Source organism: Narcine bancroftii, chromosome 3 (genome assembly GCF_036971445.1).
Source record: "Narcine bancroftii isolate sNarBan1 chromosome 3, sNarBan1.hap1, whole genome shotgun sequence".
Taxonomy (NCBI): Eukaryota; Metazoa; Chordata; class Chondrichthyes; order Torpediniformes; family Narcinidae; genus Narcine; species Narcine bancroftii.
This window is the reverse complement of record NC_091471.1, coordinates 355,630,580-355,651,195: the sequence shown is the minus strand read 5'-3', so window position 1 is coordinate 355,651,195 and position 20,616 is coordinate 355,630,580. Positions and strand designations below refer to the sequence as shown.

The 20,616-nt window shown below is 43.4% G+C and overlaps 1 protein-coding gene across 1 annotated transcript; it reads left to right on the top strand.

Annotated features, from left to right (window-relative positions):
• Nucleotides 1–2,036: 2,036 nt before the first annotated feature.
• On the top strand, nt 2,037–20,029 carry chmp6b (charged multivesicular body protein 6b). Its single transcript, XM_069929954.1, has 8 exons — nt 2,037–2,249; nt 5,259–5,368; nt 6,846–6,933; nt 9,591–9,677; nt 9,829–9,894; nt 10,008–10,088; nt 15,717–15,774; nt 17,997–20,029. Exons 1-8 carry the CDS (start codon nt 2,187–2,189, stop codon nt 18,047–18,049), a joined length of 606 nt encoding a protein of 201 aa, XP_069786055.1. The 5' UTR covers nt 2,037–2,186; the 3' UTR covers nt 18,050–20,029.
• Nucleotides 20,030–20,616: the final 587 nt, after the last annotated feature.

Genomic DNA, 20,616 nt, shown 5'->3' with positions numbered 1-20,616 from the left:
GCATTGTGTTTTTACCTAAAAACTGACTGATTTGCCTTGAATGTGGACAAAACATTCTGAAAATGCAGTAGAGTGAAGCACGAAAGTCTGCAGATGCTGTGATTGTAGTAAAAATACAAAATACTGGAGGAATTCAGCTAGTCTTGCAGCTTCCACAGAAGGTAAAGATATATTAACTTTGTTCCTAAAGTATTCTTGATTTACAGTAAACAATTTACACAAGGAAAACTGTTCAATGTCTCTTCACACTTTTAGTGTCATATTTCCATCACTGTACATTGTTTGATTCATTTCTCTTTAGCAGGATTGCCACCGCTGTTTCGGGCCTAAGCCCTGCTTCAACGTGCATGTTAAAAGCAGGCAGGGGCCTGAATAAAAAGGCTGGGGGAAGAGGGAAGAAAGGGCAGGGGGAGGAGCACAGGCAAAATGGATAAATATTAAATTAACTTTTATTGAATTTAGCATGTTTAACAGCACAATGATGCTGACACGTTGCGTTAGTTCAACTGACCTAAAAATGTTTTGCTTCTGATTTTGGTTGGTACTCAGCACCTGATGCCTCTCGTGTCAGTATCCAACAAGTCGGCCAGCATTGATAGATTCAGTTGCCCTAATACTGCTTTTTCATGGTTGTAATGTCCTGGTGAAACCTTTCACCATGTTCATCACTGACGGCACCGAGATCAGCGGGGAAAGAATCCAAGTGAAAATGAATTTTCAATGACATGATGCACTTGATGGTTTTTATGCTTAAAGTAGTCTTCAAATATGACAAAAAAAGTCACAAAAATAAAAAAGAGGTACATGCTAGGAAATCTTAAAGATAATTTTCATGATATGCAGCCCAAAAAGCACCCAAAAGTGTTCAGGAAGCAAAATCCTCATTGTCCAGTGACATGGATAGGAGGATAGGTGAGAACTGATTGGAAGAGGGTCTTTGAATGCAGAGCTAGAGGAAAGGAGACAGAGAGATTTGGAAAGGGGAGAGTCTGGGGTGGGGCTAACGGCTGTGGAAGCGAGTCTGGTCATTGAGCTTTAGACCTGCGTGGAATACAGAGGGGAGCAGTGAGAGAGCCTTATTGAAAATTCAGTAATCAGGTGAGGAGTGAAAAGAAGCAAGTAAACAGAAGATAGAGAAAGGATTTGGAAGTAAGCAAGAGGCCATCAGAACAAGATCCGATATCCAATGGGGAACTCAGAAGGCAGGACAACACAAGAGAATGTAGCTGCTGGAATCTGGAGCAAAATCAAGCAATCAGCAGTGGGAGTAGAACACAAAAGTCTGTAGGCACCACGGTTGAAGTAAAAACACAATGCTGGAGAAACTCAGCAGGTCGAACAGTGCCCTTTATATCGCAAAGATAAAGATACATAACTAACGTTTCAGGCTTGAGCCCTTCATCAAAGCATGGAAAAAATGTAGGCAGGCTTCCAAACAAAATAAGGGGGGGGGGGGGAGTAGCATGGTCCCACAGGCAGGAAGTAATAGGTGGAAACTGCTGGGGAGCTGACTGCATGGGTTAGCATCTGTGGAGGCAGAAGTCTGGTGGATGTTTCAGATCAAGTAACTGCATTAAGTCTGAGAGACAGTGGAAAGGGGTGAAGGAGGGGGGAAAGCCTGGGGCTGGTTGGTGACAGGTGGAAGAGGGAGATGATGGACAGATGGAACCAGGTGAGGGCAGGATTGGACTTCTCATTGCTGAGAAGGGTGCGAATGAAACTGCTTTCACCAGAATTTGCACTCAAACCAAGAAGTGGTCAAGAAGGGAATAGAGGATTATCTTGGAGACCAGAATGAACATCAACGTGGGATGGGTGTACTGAAAGATCTGCTTTGCCTGTCAGTGTCGTCTATAAAAGTTACAGAAGCAAAATATTGTGCAATTGCACTTATTTCATGCAAACTATTTCTTTTAAAAAAAAAACTCCACGGTTGCATGAATTGGAATCATGAACGTTGCTGGGTGCAGCAGTGGGATGGCAGAGTCGGGGGAAGCGCCTGAGCCAGCTCGGTGTTTTGAAGTGTCGGTCGCGGTTCGCCGCGCCCTCGGCGGCTCCCGTAGTCCGAGTCCGGGCGTGGCGACTCGGCCCGGCCCGAGGAGACCCTCGCTTCTGGACTTGTCAGGTCGGAGCTGAGCGGCTGCTGGGTCGGGGATGTGGCCGGGGTCGGGCCTCAGGCAGCGCAAATGGGAAACTTGTTCGGCAAGAAGAAGCGGTCCCGAGTGACCGAACAGGATAAGGCCGTGCTGGTGAGGAGGAGGAGGCGGGGGATAGAGGGTCGGGGGAGAGGGTGGGGTGCAGAGGGGAGGGAGGGGTGGGGAGGGGGTAGAGGGTGGGGGTGGGGAGGGGGGTAAAGGAGGGGGAGAGGAGGGAGGGGGAGAGGGTGGGGGGCAGAGGGGAGGGAGGGGGAGAGGGAGGGGGAGAGGGTGGGGGAGGGGGAGAGGGTGGGGGGAGGGGGAGAGGGTGGGGTAGAGGGGAGGGGTTAGAGGAGGGGGAGAGGGTGGTGTGCAGAGGGGAGGGAGGGGGAGAGGGTGGGGGTAGGGGGGAGAGGGTGGGGGTAGAGGGGAGGGAGGGGGAGAGGGTGGGGTAGAGGAGAGGGAGGGGGGAGGGGGGGAGGGGGTAGCGGAGGGGGTAGGGGAGGGGGGAGGGGGGGGAGGGGGTAGAGGAGGGGGAGGGGGTAGTGGAGGAGGGTGGGGTGCAGAGGGAGGGGGAGAGGCTGGGGTGCAGAGGGAGGGGGAGAGGGTGGGGGTAGAGGGGAGGGGTGGGGGGAGGGAGGGAAGGTGTGGGGGCAGGGAGGGGAGGGGTGTGATAGGAGGTAGAGTGGATAGGAGTAGGAAGTGGGTTGGGGTAGAGAGGGGAGAGGTGGGTTTGGGATAGAGGGCAAGAGAAGGGGTGGTGGTAGAAGGTGGCATTGAGGGGGAGGGAGGATAAAGAAAAGGTGGACAAGGATGATGGAAGAGTGTGGGGGAACTGGAGCGGTAGGTGAAAGGGCTGTGGAAGAGGGAGGGAGGTGATGGGGAGGTTGAAGTATATTCTGAAATGAATTTAGTATCTTTAGATATGCATTAAAAGATTTAATTTCTCTAGAAGCTCATTCTTCTTCATTGTGAAGGCAGGTCAGATGATCCTCACGTATATTATCTCCTTCTGACTGGACTTTTGTCGCTGTTAAAGATTTTTATTAGTTGGGAAGAACTTTATTTATTTCCACTATCTCATCTCATCTATCTCAAGTCAAAAGAGGAAGTTCTATTTGTGTGGATAGTTTTTACAGCTAATTAAATGCATTCCAATATGGCAGTCATTTTGTGTATAATTCATTTTAGCTGTTGGTTGACATGTATGCATCTAAAACTGTACAATTATATGATATTTGTAGTTATATATACAGTACTCCTAGTTAAAATTTAAATGCTTTTGAGAGAGTGAAGAACAGATCTCATAAATGAGGGATTATGGTTTTAAAAAGAGGGAGAACATTTTAGAATTTTTTTAAAATTTTGAATCTCTATTCATAGAGAGTACAATAGTGAAAGGGTCTTAGAAAATCTTTATAACCCATTGCTTAGGTCACAGATCTGGTTTCAGTTTTGGTTTTTATTTGTGTAGCACATCAAGACAGCAGAAGTGAGAAAGAAAAGGTTTGTCATGTTAATTCAAAGAATGATAAGGTTAATTATGAATAGGAACAGAAAAGGTTGATATTCTCAATATTGTTGAGTTTTTGTCGGTGTTTCTACTGGTCAGTGATTTGCATAAATTTGAAATATTCTGTGAAATAAGAGGGAGGTTTAGAAGAATTTTGCATCAAAGAAAAATTGGAAATTTGAGGGTGAAAGAATAAAGGAATGAGGTTCATTATCAAACATTTCTACGACTGATTCCATCTGCATTGAATTTGCCCATCGTTATTGAATGAAGATCTACCGCGACCAATGCCTGAAGAGGGCGCACAAAATCAGTGAACCGGTGCGGACTCGAAAGGCCAACATGGCCTGTTTCCGCTCCGTAAATGGTTATATGGTATCACTGTCACATTTATTCATTGCGATCCAGTTTAAAATATGTTCACTTTTTCACCAGTAGGGGGTGCCTTTGCCTTCGCTGCAAATTGCATTGAATCCAAATGGCTTTGAGCTGGCCATTATTCTAGAATTATGTGGAATGATGTTGAGCTGAATCTTAATTGTGTTCTTGGTGAATTTGTCAGCCAGTTGAGTGTTGTGACGTTTACCATATATGCCGGCGTATTAGACGATCCCCCAGAATTTCCACCTAAAATTGGGTTTGAGCTACACTCGCTGCCGAAGACTACTCTAAGGCTTACTGCCCCAGTATTCCTTTACCAACCATCCCACTGACCAGTGGAGTGATGCTGTCACAAACCTTACCCTGTGAAGATTTAAATATTGTTTGAATATTTGAAAATAAATCACTGTCAGCTCCTTAAACAGGGCCATTTAAAGCCTGCACAGAGCTGACGGCAGTCAGACTGCATGGATGGATGAACCCCGAGGGGGAACGCTGAATCTTCGCTGTTAAGGTTCGGATTTTATACTTGACTCTAAGGCAACCCCTGGTTTTGGGATGGCATTTTTAAAGTTCAAGTCCTGTCTTCTACCCGGCATATATTGTGGATAAATGCACGAGGCAAAGACCAATACTGGAATATCAAAACTGACCTGGGACTTAAAATGTTTAAGATCTCACTTTTGTTTTCTTGTTCCATGTTTCCTTTTATAATTTAATTGCACAGAGGCACCAGTAGTTGACTCCATTCTTATCAATATACTCAATGTAACTTCAGTCTCCAGACTGGAGTTCTCTAGTTTAATCCCACCTGAGTGCAACTTTTGCCCTTGATAGGCATGGTGTCAGCATCTGTTTGTTCGATAGCAGACTCACCTCTACTATGGTATTTGTCTGGTGTCCAACATTGCATCTTGGATCAACAAGATTATTCTCCAACTTTAATGTCGGTAATTCCAGGGTCAGCCATTAGTTTTCATGCATGATATCCTAATTTGTCCAATATATTGATATGGACCCATTAGGAGGTTGTTTTGCTCAATAATTTCCTCTGATCTTTGTTCAACTGGTTCAATATAAAAATAGTCATTGCACTCTGCTTTCTCCCAGTAGTTAAAATCATGGAAACCGAAGTCAAATAAATGAAACAAACCAAATTGGATCAGCCACCTTTTAAATGAATTGGTGAAATTGCAATATTTTTAATTCTTGACATTTTGGTTTTCTAGCAATTGAAGCAGCAACGTGACAAACTGAAGCAGTATCAGAAAAAGATTGGTATTCAACTAGAAAAGGAGCGAGAGCTTGCCCGACAATTGCTACGTGGTGGCAAGAAAGAGTGGGTATTACAGGACTTGAAGTTTAATTATTTGTTAAAAACTTAGCAATTAAACTGAGTGGTTTTCCACTGTGTCTAACATCAGTCGTGGCTGCTCATTGGTATATTTGACTCAACAAAGATGCTTGGACTACAAATCTATACTCTTTTTAAGTCGATTAAGTCCCTTTTCTCACATTAGAACAAGAGGAAGCAATTCACAACTTGGAAGAATCTGTTTTTCCCACTCCATCCCACACCAGTCCATTTGAAATTCTGAGCCTTCACTGGTTTTTGGAGGGGATACTAAGATTTGTCTGAGGCACTTCCTGATAAGGCCAAATTCTAGATGTATTCCTTCTTATTTTGGACACTTCCTACCAAATCCTTTAATGGTCATTTTTAAAAAAATTTCGATACACAGCACGGTAACAGGCCCTTTCTGACTATGAGCCCATGCTGCCCATTTACACTCCCAGAACTTTTTTTTTGAACGGTTGAAGGAAACTGGAGCCCCCAAAGGAAACCCACACAGGCAAGGAGAGAACGTACAACTCCTTACAGACAGCGTCAGATTCGAGCCCCAGACGCTGGCACTGTAACAGTGCGAGCTGTGCCACTCCATTTTCATTTAGATTATTCCTGGGAAGTCAGATTAAGGAGTTGAGACTCGTTTATTTCTGAAAATCCTCTTGAATGCTGTGTTATCAGCATTGTCTTCCCAAGTGCAGTGTTGAAGCCAAAATCCAGTCCAGAACTCTGAACAGCTAAGCTGCATTGGACATGTCATCTTTTACCAAGATTAGCTTAGACCAACTCCTGTTTTGTTCATATTCTTAGTCAAGGCCTTTGTGATGTTACAAGTTCACAAAAGGAAGTGAGGGGCAGACCTCTACTGAACTTCAGTATCTGGTTTCACAAAAATAAGTACAGATAATGGGCTAATTTAGATCATCCTTGGATGTGTGACCTCGATGATAAGCTTTCTGGGTAATTGGTGCCTTCATCTTTCGAGATAGTAGAAGTTGTCTGTAGTTTGAGGTACCAATCCAATAGGTTGCATACATCCTGACAGAGGGTTTGGTTTTCCACTCCAGTTTGCCTCATTCGCCATTTGTAAACCTGATTGAAGTCCTTGAAACTTGGGCAATTCAGTGAGGAAATCACCCACGATGATGAATGTTGAATCTCCCTTGCCCCCCACTCCCACCTTTCTCTCTCAATTCCAGCATGCATTGTGTGCCCAAGTCTCCCGAGCTTCCAATACAATTCTGGTTTCATTCTCTACAGCCTACACTACGGTCAGAGCTATAAAGATTTAGTTGAATTTGCTTGATGTATTTTCATTTGAGATTTATAATCCAGATCTTCAAGGAAGCGTAAAGATTTCTAGAACAGTGTGCCGGTGGGAACATGACAACCTTACTTTATGTTGTACGCTTTAAGTCAGAATGGTAAAGTCGGTATCATTTCCCAGCTTATCTCTCTTGTTTCTCAGGAAAGCGAAGCTCTTGCTGAAGAAAAAAAGATACCAGGAGCAACTGCTTGATAAAACTGAGGTTCAGATCAGCAATCTTGAGCAAATGGTAAGGAATTTTTTTTGGCTTCAATTAACATTGGCAATAAATGCATCAGATCCAAAAATTAAAGTAACTTGTTGATTTACTCCTGATTTAAGCATTAGTGTTGCAACTACTCCAGTAGAGCTACTAAAGCAATTCACTAGACACAGTGGTTAGTCAGCAAAGACCCTTTATTCAAATTTGCCTCCCCTTTTAAATCCCTTCTGGCCTGGACACCCAGGTCTGGAAGTGACATCGCCCCGTGCCTGCAACTCACCTGAAGGGCGTATGTCTTAAAGTAAAGACGACGGGAGCCCTTCACCATCTTGAAGGTGAGTACCCAACACCCCAGTGTGCCATGACCCGGCCCACAGTGCCACATTGCTCTCCCAGCCAGGTGAGTGAGGGGCAACCAGGCCCACGGCTCTGAGCAACCGTTCGGCTAGCTGCACAGGTGATGGTTTGGCCCACCGTGCTACACAGCTGCTTGGCCGCTACATTAGTACGGTTTAAGCAGTAAAAATCTGGCTGGGGCTTCTATCTTCTATAAAATAGAATCAAGCTTTTCCTATTTGGCACAAGAGGTTGGATAAAGCTCGCAGAAGTTAGCACTTGCTCAGGATGGTCCATTGTGGGAAATCAAAAATAGTCACACTTGTGCAGTAAGGCACTTCATTGGAATGGAGCGCTGAAAAAATGCTTTCCTGAGATGCAGGAAAGTGCCTCAAAGTGAGATTTTCATTTCTACAGGGAATGACATGCAGGTTAATAATAGAAAATGCTGGAAAAACTTAGCTGGTCGGGCAACATGAAAGAGAAACTGAGTTACTATTTCAGGTCATTATCATAATTTGCCCCAAAACATTAACTGTTTTTCATTTCATAGATAAGAACATAAGAAATAGGAGCTGGAGTTGGCCATCCAGCCCATTGAGCCTGATCCACCATTCAGTGTGATCATGGCTGATCTGATGGGCTCATCTCCAACTGCCTGCCTTTTCCGCATAACCCTTAATTCCCCTACTGTGTAGATACTGTGTTGACTTGTTAATTTTGTTTTTACTTAAGAATTCCATAGTAAAGAGGGTTGGTGCAAGGACGCAGCCTTGCTTCACGCCGTTGTCAATGGAGAAGGGTTCGGAGAGCTCATTGCTGCATCTGACCCAACCTTATTGGTTTTCCTGCAGTTGGATAACCATGTTGAGGAATGCACCAATCCTCTTTACTATCTTCTTCAGCATGATGCTGAAACAAGCCATGAAAGACCTCAACATGAAGATGCTGTTTACATCCGGTACCGCACAGATGGCAGTCTCTTCAATCTGAGGCGCCTGCAAGCTCACACCAAGACACAAGAGCAACTTGTCCGTGAACTACTCTTTGCAGACTATGCCGCTTTAGTTGCCCATTCAGAGCCAGCTCTCCAGCGCATGATGTCCTGTTTTGCGGAAACTGCCAAAATGTTTGGCCTGGAAGTCAGCCTGAAGAAAACTGAGGTCCTCCATCAGCCAGCTCCCCACCATGACTACCCCCACATCTCCATCGGGCACACAGAACTCAAAACGGTCAACCAGTTTACCTACCTCGGCTGCACCATTTCATCTGATGCAAGGATCGACAAAGAGATAGACAACAAACTCGCCAAGGCAAATAGCGCCTTTGGAAGACTACACAAAAGAGTCTGGAAAAACAACCACATGAAGAAAAACACAAAGATCAGCGTGTACAGAGCCGTTGTCATACCCACGCTCCTGTTCGGCTCCGAATCATGGGTCCTCTACCGGCATCACTTACGGCTCCTAGAACGCTTCGATCACCGCTGTCTCCACTCCATGCTCAACATTCATTGGAGTGACTTCATCACCAACATCGAAGTACTTGAGCTAGCAGAGTCCGCAAGCATCGAATCCACGCTGCTGAAGACCAAACTGCGCTGGGTGGGTCACATCTCCAGAATGGAGGACCATCGCCTTCCCAAGATCGTGTTATATGGCGAGCTTTCCACTGGCCTCCGAGACAGAGGTGCACCAAAGAAGAGATACAAGGACTGCTTAAGGAAATCTTTTGGTGCCTGCCACATTGACCTCCGCCAGTGGGCTGATATCGCCACCAACCGTGCATCATGGCGCCTCACAGTTCGGCGGGCAGCAACCTCCTTTGAAGACCGCAGAGCCCACCTCACTGACAAAAGACAAAGGAGGAAAAACCCAACTCCCAGCCCCAACCAACCAATTTTCTGCTGCAACCGTGCCTGCCTGTCCCGCATCGGACTTGTCAGTCACCAATGAGCCTGCAGCAGACGTGGACATACCCCTCCATAAATCTTCGTCTGCGAAGCCAAGCCAAAGAAGAAGAAGAAGAATTCCAACTTATGCAGTTTTTGTTTTATTAAACAATTTCAATGTGAAATGTTGGAAACAAGGTGAAGAATATCACCTCAATATAAATTCAGATGCAAATAAACAGAAAAGATAGTTTATCCTTGATATTGGAAATGAGTTTGTTGCCTTAAGGTTAAGAAACAATATTTTCCATTCTATCTTGTCTGATGGTGACCACATATTTACTGCCTGCAGAATTTCTGCTCCTCTTCTGGTGTTTTCAATCTCAACCCAACTGTTGTGTATAAAATGTGACCCAAATTTGATTTCAAATTGATGCATTTTTTTCCTGTTTTATAGGTTCAAGACATTGAATTTGCTCAAATAGAAATGAAAGTTATAGAAGGTCTGAAAATTGGAAATGATTGTCTTCAGAAAATGCATGAGGTATGTGTTGTGAAGTTATTCTAGTTAGCGAAGCCAACAGAAAATGTAACATTTCTTGGATGTACTAAAAATAATTGCCATTTTTGGGTGAGATTAATGTAAAAGTTCCCAAACTGGTTCCAAGTGCATAATTTGAATGATTCCATTTTAGATGATGTCTATTGAAGAAGTAGAACGAATCATGGATGAGACCCAGGAAGCTGTGGAATACCAGCAGGTGAGATCCATGCTGCCAAACCATTACTAGTGCCTAAATATTATAGATTTAAAACAACTACAACCAAAGGTTATCAAATCTACTCTGAACAATATTTTTTTTTTAAATTTTAGCAAATAGATGAAATTTTAGCTGGTGGTTTGTCTCAAGATGACGAGGATGCAATTCTGGCAGAATTGGACGCTATCACTCAGGTGAGGATAATACATTGGTCTAATTATTCATTGATTAATATCTAAGGTTGCCATTCTTTAAGTACATAACTAGTATTCCCCTAATTTCATCTTGGTGAATAGCTGGTGGATTTTTAGTACTCAGTCCTGAAGTTCACACTAAAAGTTAATACAAGGTAATTGGTCTAGAATAGGGGTAGCCATACTACAGCTCACATGCCCATTTTTAAGTGGCCCATTAGAGCATAGTCTCTGACAATAAGGATCAAGGATCCGCACCACCCAGCGTGTGTTCTGTTCTCGCTGCTACCATCAGGAGGGAGGTATAGGTGCCACAAGACTCACAACACTAGGTGGCAGTGTTGAGAAGCACTGTGATCCCAATGTGCTTCAAAGCCACCACCGTTGTTCCCGAGCTGAAGAAGTCATCTGTGTCCTGCCTCAATGACTACCGTCCTGTCGCACTCATGTCCATCGTTGTGAAGCTCCTGCTGCTGACCCCATCACTGGACCCCCTGCAGTTCACATACAGATCCAACAACTCTACAGATGATGCCATTGCCACCACCCTCCATCTAGCCCTGACTCACCTGGAAAATAAGGACTCATCTGTTCGAACGCTATTTAGCGACTTCATTTCGGCATTCCACACAATCATACCACCGTACCTGATAAGGAACTTGAGCCTGCTGGGTCTAAACACCTCCCTCTGCAATTGGGTTCTCAACTTCCTATCGGGGAGACCTCAAGCAGTCCTGATCAGTAGCAGCACATCCAAGACTGTCGCACTGAGTACAGGGGCCAGGGCTGTGTGCCTGGTCCACTGCTGTTAACTCTGCTCACCCATGACTTGGCAGCTAGACACAGCTGGAACCACATCATCAAGTTTGGTGGTGACACGTCCGTGGTGGGCCTTATTAGTAAGAATGAGGAGTCAACATACAGAGATGAGGTGCAGTCGCTAACAAACTGGTACAGAACCAACAACCTGTATCTGAATGCTAATAAAACAAAAGAGATGGCTGTCAGCTTCAGGAGGGCCCGGGGGGGCCACACTGGGCTGACCATTGACGGCTCCACCATTGAAGTCATCAAGAGTATCAAGTTCCTTGGAGTGGGAGTGCACTTGGTGGAGAATCTCAGCTGATCCTTTAACACCAGCTCCATAGCCAAGAAAGCCCAGCAGCGCATCTACTTCCTGCGAAGGCTGTGGAAAGTTCACCTCCCACCCCCCACCCCCCCCATCCTCATTACATTCTACAGAGGATGTATTGAGAGCATCCTGTGCAACTGCATCACCGCCTGGTTTGGAAGCTATACCACCTCGTACTGCAAGACCCTGCGGAGGATAGTGATAGTGGGGGCAGGGGGTGGGTCCTCCTGTCATGAAGGACATCTACAACACTTGTTGCAGGCAAAAGCCAATAAACTTTGTGAAGGTCTCCACACGCCCCTCCTGTAAACTGTTCTCCCTTCTGCCATCTGGTAGGAGGTACCGTAGCACTTTGATCCTTGTGTCCAGATTGGGCAACAATTTTTTTTTTCCCTCAAGCCATCAAAGTCTTGAATTCCAAGAACATATGTGGATAGTGTACTGTGGACTTTTACTTTATATGTTTAACTTCTATTCTAACTTATATTTATGTAAATTTGCACTGTAGTCCTGGAGAAATGTCATCTTGTCTTTACTGTGCGAGCATGGTATGAACGATAAATAAAGGTGGTTTTAGGAACAGCTGCTACCCCTCCACCATTAGACTCCTCAACAACAAACTCAATCAGCAACTTGTTTAAGGGCTCTTTTGTACTTTATTGATTTTTTTTTCCTCTCTCTGTATTGCACAGTCATTTGCTTACATTTCTTTATTTTTTTATGTGTATGTTGAGTCAGGCTTTTTTGCGCTACCAATACTAGTAACTTTGCTTTACCTGCAAGAAAAAGGAATCTCAGGGTTGTACATGATGTCATGTATGTACCCTGACAATAAATCTGAAATCTAAATTGCACGGTGTGTGCATTGTACTTTTTAGTTTCAACACTAGATGCCGCTGCCATTTTGAACAACTACTAAAGAGTTTTTATTGTATTAATTTAAAATAAATTTAAGATACAGAAATGCCCACTGTTATATGTGAGCACATCAATAAACTACTGAAATGTCAACAGTTAAACTGTTCAGTATAGCTTGATAGAAAATGAATATTTGATGGCACAGAGGTTTTCTGATTTAAAACTGCTGGACTTAATATTGTTTGGTCCTTGACTCATATTTTTCTTCATGTGGCCCACAACCAAAAAAGATAAGCCACCCCGGTCTAGATTTTGTGAAGTGAGGCTAGCAGCCATTCCCAGAGTCTACACAATTGCTACGACAGCATTCATGTGGGACCTTGCTGAGAGAACTGGAGTAGGTGGGTGTGGGTTACGTGCCCACTGGCTGCCCATTCAAGTCCGGCCTTGTGCATTCAGGTGAAGTGAATTTTGAAAAAAAAATATTGAATTTGAAGTCCACAATCTGTCTGACATTTTTAGCTGGATCTGCTTCTCCTCTTCAGTTCCTCTGGCTTATTTTTGATCTTTCAAAATTCAATGTTGGGATTTTTTTTTTTTAAGTGTAATCTTGCCCTGTGCAGATTTTCTGGTCTTGTTTCTTGCTATTTGTTTTTCACTGTGCCACTTCCTTCCTGTACATAATCTTACAGCAAGCTGAACTTCTGGCTTTGCGTTGAATTCTTTAGTCAGGATGTACAGGCATGCAGATGTTTCCTTTCATACACCATGGGTCCACTGCATCAGACTTGCCAATGACGGGTAGATGCTGCTATCCACACAGTAAGTCTGGGGAGCAGCAAATTTATTCCTCCAGACTACACTAAGTTCAACATTTTTATTTCTAGCTTTGACTCCCTCCAAATGTGAGTTTGGCTATGCCTAAATATAGTCGACTTTATTTTTGTAGTAAATGTATAATTTCCAAAACTGCTGCAACAGAAGGTCCTCGGTACAAAACCTGCAGACACACAACCAGACATAACACACAAACAATATGTATGTAGGAAAGTATTTATATAATATTGTTTTGCAGTGAACGAAAGAACCACGTAGAGTCAAAAGTGAGTTGAACCAACGGACGTTAACAGAACTCTTGCGTGCGCTTAAATCCCTCGGAACCCGAGGGTGTTTACAACTCCCAGGACCTTTATGACGTCATCCACCAGGCTGTGGGCTTGTCCCGCACCTGGAGCTCTCACAGTCAGATCTGCTGTGGACTTGCCTGCAACTCTGTGAGCTGGTTCACCTGTTGCGTGGGCGAGCCGCCGCAGTTTCATGAATATGAGAGTCTTGGATGGTTAGTGTGAGCAGTTCTTTTGTCACTCAACATTGCACTGCCAGGGGGAAGAACCTGGAGGTGCAGGCTCTGAAACTCATATATCTCTTTCCTGACGGGAGCAGCTGAAAGATGCTTGTGTGTGTGGGGTGGGAGGGGTCTTCGATGATTTTGCATGCCCTCTGCAGACAACGATGTCGGTAGATCACGTCAATGAGAGAGTGACTCCAGTGATCCTCTCTGCCACTCTGAAGTGGAAGCATTTAAACTCACATGGAACCTCAAAGGGAGATCGACAAAGGGAGAAACAACGCAGGAAGTGGAAGTTAGAAAAAAAGTAAACTGGCAGCAGAAACAAAACAAGGCAGATAAAGGGTTCAAGTGCAAGAAATTGTTTAATGGAAAAATTGAAGATACTATAATTGCAATAAGTTGAATGAAGCAGTACATGGTCTAATGATGTTATGGAACTGCCCATATATGTTGAAAGAATTTTGGGAATCAGTACGGATCACACTTCGTGGTAGCAAAGCACAGAAAACACAAGAAGTTGCTTGTAAACCACCAAATAGTGCGTGTGATATAAATCAGGAAATTAGAATTGTGTTCACAGGGGTAATGCAGCAACCACGGAAAATGCAACTTAATATAGTAAATGGTGGGTCATTCTCCAAAATTCTATTGATTCTGGAATTGTTTCTTTTATTTGGAGGGTTCCAAACATGACCCTCTCTATGCAAGAAAGGGGAGAGAGACCAACCTTTAAAGATGGATCCTTCTCAGTTTGGCAGGCTGTGGCAAGTGAAGTAATGCAGGAATTGGTGTAAAGTATGAAAGTCTGCAGGTGCCTTGATTGAAGTAAAGGCACAATGCTGGAGAAACTCAGCAGGTCACACAGCCTTCTTTATATGTTTATATCTTCATCTTTGCTATATAAAGAAAGCTGTGTGACTTGCTGAGTTTCTCCAGCATTGTGTTTTTATTTTGGAGCAGGGCATTGGTCCCTGGCCTCTTATTTACCATCTATAGGATTGATTTGGATAAAATGCCTTTAATTCTACTCGCGCTGCTGAATTTAAATGGCAGGATTATGAGTTTGGAAGAGGATATAAAGAAGCATCTGGGGTATGGACATGCTGCGTGTGTGTGTGGGTGACCTCGAGTTTTTCTACATTATATTCCATCTGTTGTATAATATAGCAGATAGAATATAACATGGAAAAATTGGGCAATCCAGTTCAGTGCATAAAACAGAAAAGTGGAGAATTTTTAAATGATTTAAAGGTGTGGGAAATCTAGATGTTCAAATGGACTGAGTGCTCTTGCTCGTGAGTCACTGAAAGCCAGTATTTTGGTGCAACAAATGGTCAAGAAGGCAAATCATGCGTTAACAGGAATTATGAGAGGATTTGAATACGGAAGTGAAGTGTTGCTGCAGTTGTTAAGCATCTCGGGATGAGCAAAGCTGGAGTTTTGTATGGAGCTTTGGTCTCCATGCCCAAGAAAGAATGTGCTTGTCAAAGAGTGAAAAAGTTTACTTAACTGGTTCCACGGTTGGTGGTTTGCAAGGTGGCCTGTAATCTCAAGGTTTTAAAAGAATGAGGGGAAATGTAATTGTAACTTAGGCTAGCATTGCGGGCCCCCTGGCCTCGGCCTGCCACTGGAGGTAAGCTTTACATCGGGTTGCTTTCCATGTCGTGCGCTTGGCTGTGGATGCTGCATTGATGCAAATATCTGCAGAGACCAGAGGCAGCAGCGTTCCCAAAGAGAATACATCAGAAACCAGAGTCATCCATTCAGCCCGTCAAGCCAGCTCCACATTCTTCCTTGTTCAATTTTGTTATTAAACATATTATAAGTAAATAATACATGAGGAGAATAGAATATAGACACAAACTGCATACATGAATAAATATGATTATGTACATGTTACAAAATATGCAGGTAAGAGTTAAAATGTGCAGGTCTTGTGGCTTTCAAACATCTGAAGTTTGTCATGTGTGGCTCTTGGTGTTAAGCAAGTTTAGCCACCCTGGGCTGGATTCAAGAAAAATGGTTTCCCTGGCTCAGAAGTGTAGAACCAAGGGTCAGAATGAAAGGGAGGCTATGCAGGGGGTGAGAAGACATTTCTTCACTCAGAATGGGGATTCTTTGGAATTTTCATTCCTAAGGGGCTGTGAATTGTATTCATGAACAAAATGGGATTGAGAGGTATCTGGATATTAAAGGAATCGAGGGGTATGGTAGAATATGACCCATGAGCTCGATGAATGGCTTTTCCCTCTCCAATGATTCGTATTCTTTTGTTTTACTTTTACAGGAAGAAATTGAACTTCCAGAAGTTCCTGCAGAAGCACTACCAAATCTACCTGAAAAAGGTACGCACAAAATTTCTAGCCTAAAGCCAAGTAATTTAAACATTCATTCTGCTTATTTTTACTTTTAGAACCTGCTTTTGCTTTGTGTGGATTTATCAAATAAGTGGAGTTGTGTGCAGCGTTCTCTAACAGAAAAAATTGCTACAACTCTCCCTGTAAATTTGCCTTTTAAAAAACTTAGACATACTGCCCACACTGACCTTTTGGGAAGGTGGGGGGGGGGGGCACTGGAGCACCTGGATGAAACCCAGGCAGACATGGGGAGAACATACAAACTCCTTATAGACAACGCAGGATTCAAACCCGAGACATAGTGTTGCGTGTTTTTTGTTGACCTAAATATAGTTGTAGGTGGAGTTCTAGAAATTGCTTGCGTTTGGATTCCTCTTGTGTTGTGATTATTTGAATAAACTATCAAAGTTCTAGTTTTAGTGACCCACTGCACCATTTACGTACAAATGATTCAACAGGCTGGGTGAGATAAGGCCGGGAGAGGGAGGACACTTATTTCGTCATTGGCGTCAACAAGGAAGTGTCTTCCTGACACAGCAATCTAGCAAATTAAAAACCAGTGTTGTAGTGGCCAGCTAACTGGGATGGGACCCGGCTCACGAAGTAGCCAATGAATGTGGTGACTGCGTAGATCCCATGCTGGCCAATGACCTTCATCCCAGGTGACCACCTGCACAGCGGGAAACAACGAGCCACAGCAGGAATGCCACCCGATTGGAGGGGCACGTGTAAGGGAGGCTGTCACATTAGCCAACTGCTATAGCCATTAGCGATGGTTGGCCATTGCATTTCCCTGAAACGTGCAGAGTGGGCAGCATCGACAGGCCCGTGTATCCCATCGTTAGTGATGGTAGCAATACTGTTGGGTCAGGGGGGTCCACTTGCCTCTCTGTTTGCTGCGGTCTTATTGCCTGCTGTGTGCAGGGCCTAGCAATCTGCTCTACTGGGCGTCATTTTCTTTCTTCACTCCCCTGGTCATGTCCGCCCGGGCTGGGACTTTCCAGGGGTCACTGAAGCCCTCATCAGTGAGCAAGAGTTGGAGATCCTTGGGCAGCTATTCCAGGAAAATCTTCTCGAAGAGCAGGCAAGGCCTGTGTCCCTCAGCAAGGGCGAGCATCTCACTCATGAGGGTGGATGGGACCCTGCTCCCCCACCCCCCCAAAACCGTCCATATGCAACAATCAGGCAATGCGTGAGAGCCTGAAAGTGCGGGTTAAAAGATCCTCGAGGGCATCGTATTTGACTTGCTACGGAGGCTGCCTTAGGAAATCGATGCCCTAGCTGCTGTTTCCTGGTCAAGTGAGTTCACTACGTAGTAGTAGCAGGTGTTGTCATCAGTGATCTGTTGGTGGAACTGGGCTTCGTCCTGTTCGAACCACATGTGGCTGCAACGCCCAGAACGTTGGCAACTTCAGCAAAACCGTGTGAAGAGCTGATTGATCCATCATCTTCGAGACCAACTGTTGCTTGGATCTGCCGGGATCACCAATGTAGCATGCACACTTCCGTGAAGTGTGGAAAGAAGAGCAGTTGAAGACTGATTTAATACACTGACATTTCTGCTTATATTCTCTCCTCGCTGCCGATGACAGGAGTGACGTCACGGCAGCACCGATCTCCATTTGGGTGGCATTCCTGCTGTGGCTCGTTGTTTCCCGCTGTGCAGTTGGTCACCTGGGATGAAGGTCGTTGGCCCCCACTGGATCTGCGTGGTTACCACATTCGTTGGCCATTTTGTGTACTGGGTCGTGTCCCACTTAGCTGGCCACTACAACACTGGTTTTTAATTTGCTAGATTGCTGTGACAAGAGTTGAAAATATACAGTAAAACTCCCGGTATCCAGCACCTATGGGGATTGGTAGATGCTGGAAACATGAATTTTCTGGTTGCTTGAGACTGCGTGTGTGTGATTGGCAAACTATCGATGAGGCATGCCAATTATAAACCATATTTTTTTAATCCATTTATTTTCCATGATTTTTTTGCTGGTTGTTTGAATTCCAGATACCAGTGCTTTTACTGTAGGTTGATACAGGAAGGAATGATTTTTGGATTGAAGTGTGGCCCATTGCGATACAGTTGCAAGGACCTATTTCCTAGGCTTGACTAAGAGTTTAAATCCTCGAGTTCTGTACATGCAGAGTTTGTAAATTGTATTCTTCATAAATCTTTTTATTGAAAATTTAATGCTTATTTATTTCTTAAACAGACAAAGAGCCTGTTAAAAACCTGCAGAAGCAAGCGATGGTGGCAGCTTCTTAACTGAAGTTTGTTGTCTTCATTGCCATACATCTTCACTGTGTTTTCTGGAGTTGGTCTTGGCTTGCATCCCGTTTAGAGGAAAGTTCAGACTCTGCACCTCAAAAGAACATTTTCTCTTACTCATGTGGACTTAAAAATGCAGACTTTCTTTTACATTTGTATTTAAACAAATCTTCCAAAAACGAGCAGTGTTTCAGAATATAGTCCTTAATCATAATTCCTAAGTAGCATCTCTTGTCATCCAAAGCTGACGAGTAACTTTCTGGATATCCGCTCAAATCGACTGATTGGAATGGTTTTATTCAATCCGCACTGACCTGGTAATGTAGTGAATAGGGAAAGCGAGAAACATCTGACTATAAATCATTAATGTTTTGAATGTTTAAATAACTCTGTGCAGAGGTACAGAAAGAAATCCAGCCCTGAGGAATGTGGAGTCTGTAGAGATTCCAGAGCTGGAGCAGATTTGACATTGATGGCATGATCACTGTAAATACTGTCCTTTAAATATTCTCTGTCTTGAATGTTTAAATTGTATTAAAATTGGCAAATACTGAAGATTTTGAAGTGACGAGATATGAGCAGGGTTGCAAAATTCTATTTTTAACCAAGATCTTCATAAGTTGAATCCCTGGAGCTCTGCACTGAAAGCCCATGCATTCAATGGATGAGGATAACTGCAGATTTCTAAATGAAAGGAATTGAAAAGCCAGTGATAAAACTTGATTAAATAGTGTCCACTGCTCATCCAAGAATCACTGGCAGGCATACTTTGCAATTCCACTATGAACATTTTTTTTAAAAAACCAAAAGGCTCACTCATGCTGGATGGGTACTTATTCAAAAATCGGATTTTTTTTCCAGCTGCTAGCCCAAGCTATCAATGTTCTCTTTATAATCATGTTTAAAAACCAAATGTTTAATTTTAACTTAATTTTTTTCAGCATTGAACGGAATAGTTTTGTGTTACGTTGGTTATATTTGTTTCTCGACTTGTACTTCCTATATCGATCGGTATTTGGATGCATTATTCTTGGATCACTTTTTTCTCGCTTGGTGGATCTAATAAAAAAATCTACTTCCCAAAACAAAGTTTCTCTAAATATTCAAATATTTCCCTAATTATTCAAATGTTTGCCCTAAAAGTTCAAATTCCTTTTGTGCACAATATTTTGTCCTGCCATCAAATAAACCTTTTGAATAGAGGTGAAATCATAATTGAATCAGTGGAAAACACTGGAAGAAAATGTGACAGTGATGGGATAGAGGAGGCCTGATCATACACAGTCATGAGTTGATGTGCAGAGTGGAGTGGGGTAGGGAGTGCAAGGCCAGCTCTCCCAGTGGAAGACAGCTGAAGGTGATTATGGTGAAGGGGCCTGAGCGTGTACCTCTCTGTGATGCATGTATTAAATGGCAAATACTGCAAACTGAGACACATGGCAAAATTACCTCTATTTTTTAATTGTAAGTAGTAGAGGAGATAAGCGGTCATACCTAAAATATTTTCTTTATAAACATTTTGAAAATCATACCAGTATATCTAATGAGAGAATGGAAAGGATCTTTTTGAGTTGTGCTCCACCTGAGAGTGGTTAGTGCCCCGCTGTTACAGCGCCAGCGATATGGGTTCGAATCCCGCACTGCCTGTAAGGAGTTTGCACGTTCTCCCCATATCTGCGTGGATTTCGTCCGGGTGCTCCAATTTCCTCTCACTGTTTAAAAACGTACAGGGGATGTAGATCAATTGGGTGGCACAGGCTCGTGCCAGAAGGTCCTGTTACCCTCCTGTATGTCTAAATTTAAACATTTCAATTTCAAATGTAAATTTCTATCAATATTTCAGGAAATGCCTTGTATGGGTGTTATAACCTTTTCTACCATGGTTTAAAATCTTCAGGTACAAATCCCTTCAACTTCTGTAATTTCTACAAATTGTCTTTGATATTGCAAAATAGAATAAAAGAATTTAACCAGGAATTGTTTCCTTGCAATGAAATGTGTTCTCTCAAACAAAAGGTTTTTTGCTTTCATCTTTCAATGCAGGGCACATTCAGTTTGTAAATGAAATAATGCTGGTCAGCTCCTGCTGTTCAAAGCAAAGTAACTCTTACCTATATTGACAGAGAAGGATGTGGAAATTGGTCTCAAAATTGAAAAGTGGTGGTGGAGGTGGGGAGGGGGAGAATGTAAAGCTGATTCTCTTCAAACTGTTGATGTACTTTTGCTATGGTGTTGGTTGTTCCTTTTTTTTAATTGAAATGTATTGTGACTAACCATGACTCAATCTCTGGCAGTGCAGTGTGTATAACTGTGGGATGAATGTTTGGGAAATGTGGTGAGGATCAGAAGTGTTGATCATGTAATCTGTTCCACAACCTTTATTTCAATTGAGACTTAATAACTGATGACATGACTCACCAGAAAGGTCAGGGTTATGAAAAGTTCATTTGTCTCATCTTTAAGTACCCCTTGTGCCTTCCAACCACTTGAATTTTTTACCTGAATTGAGGCATTTTTTTAAGCTAGTTTCCATTTTGCTTTCTAGTCTTTTAATTTTTGTTTAG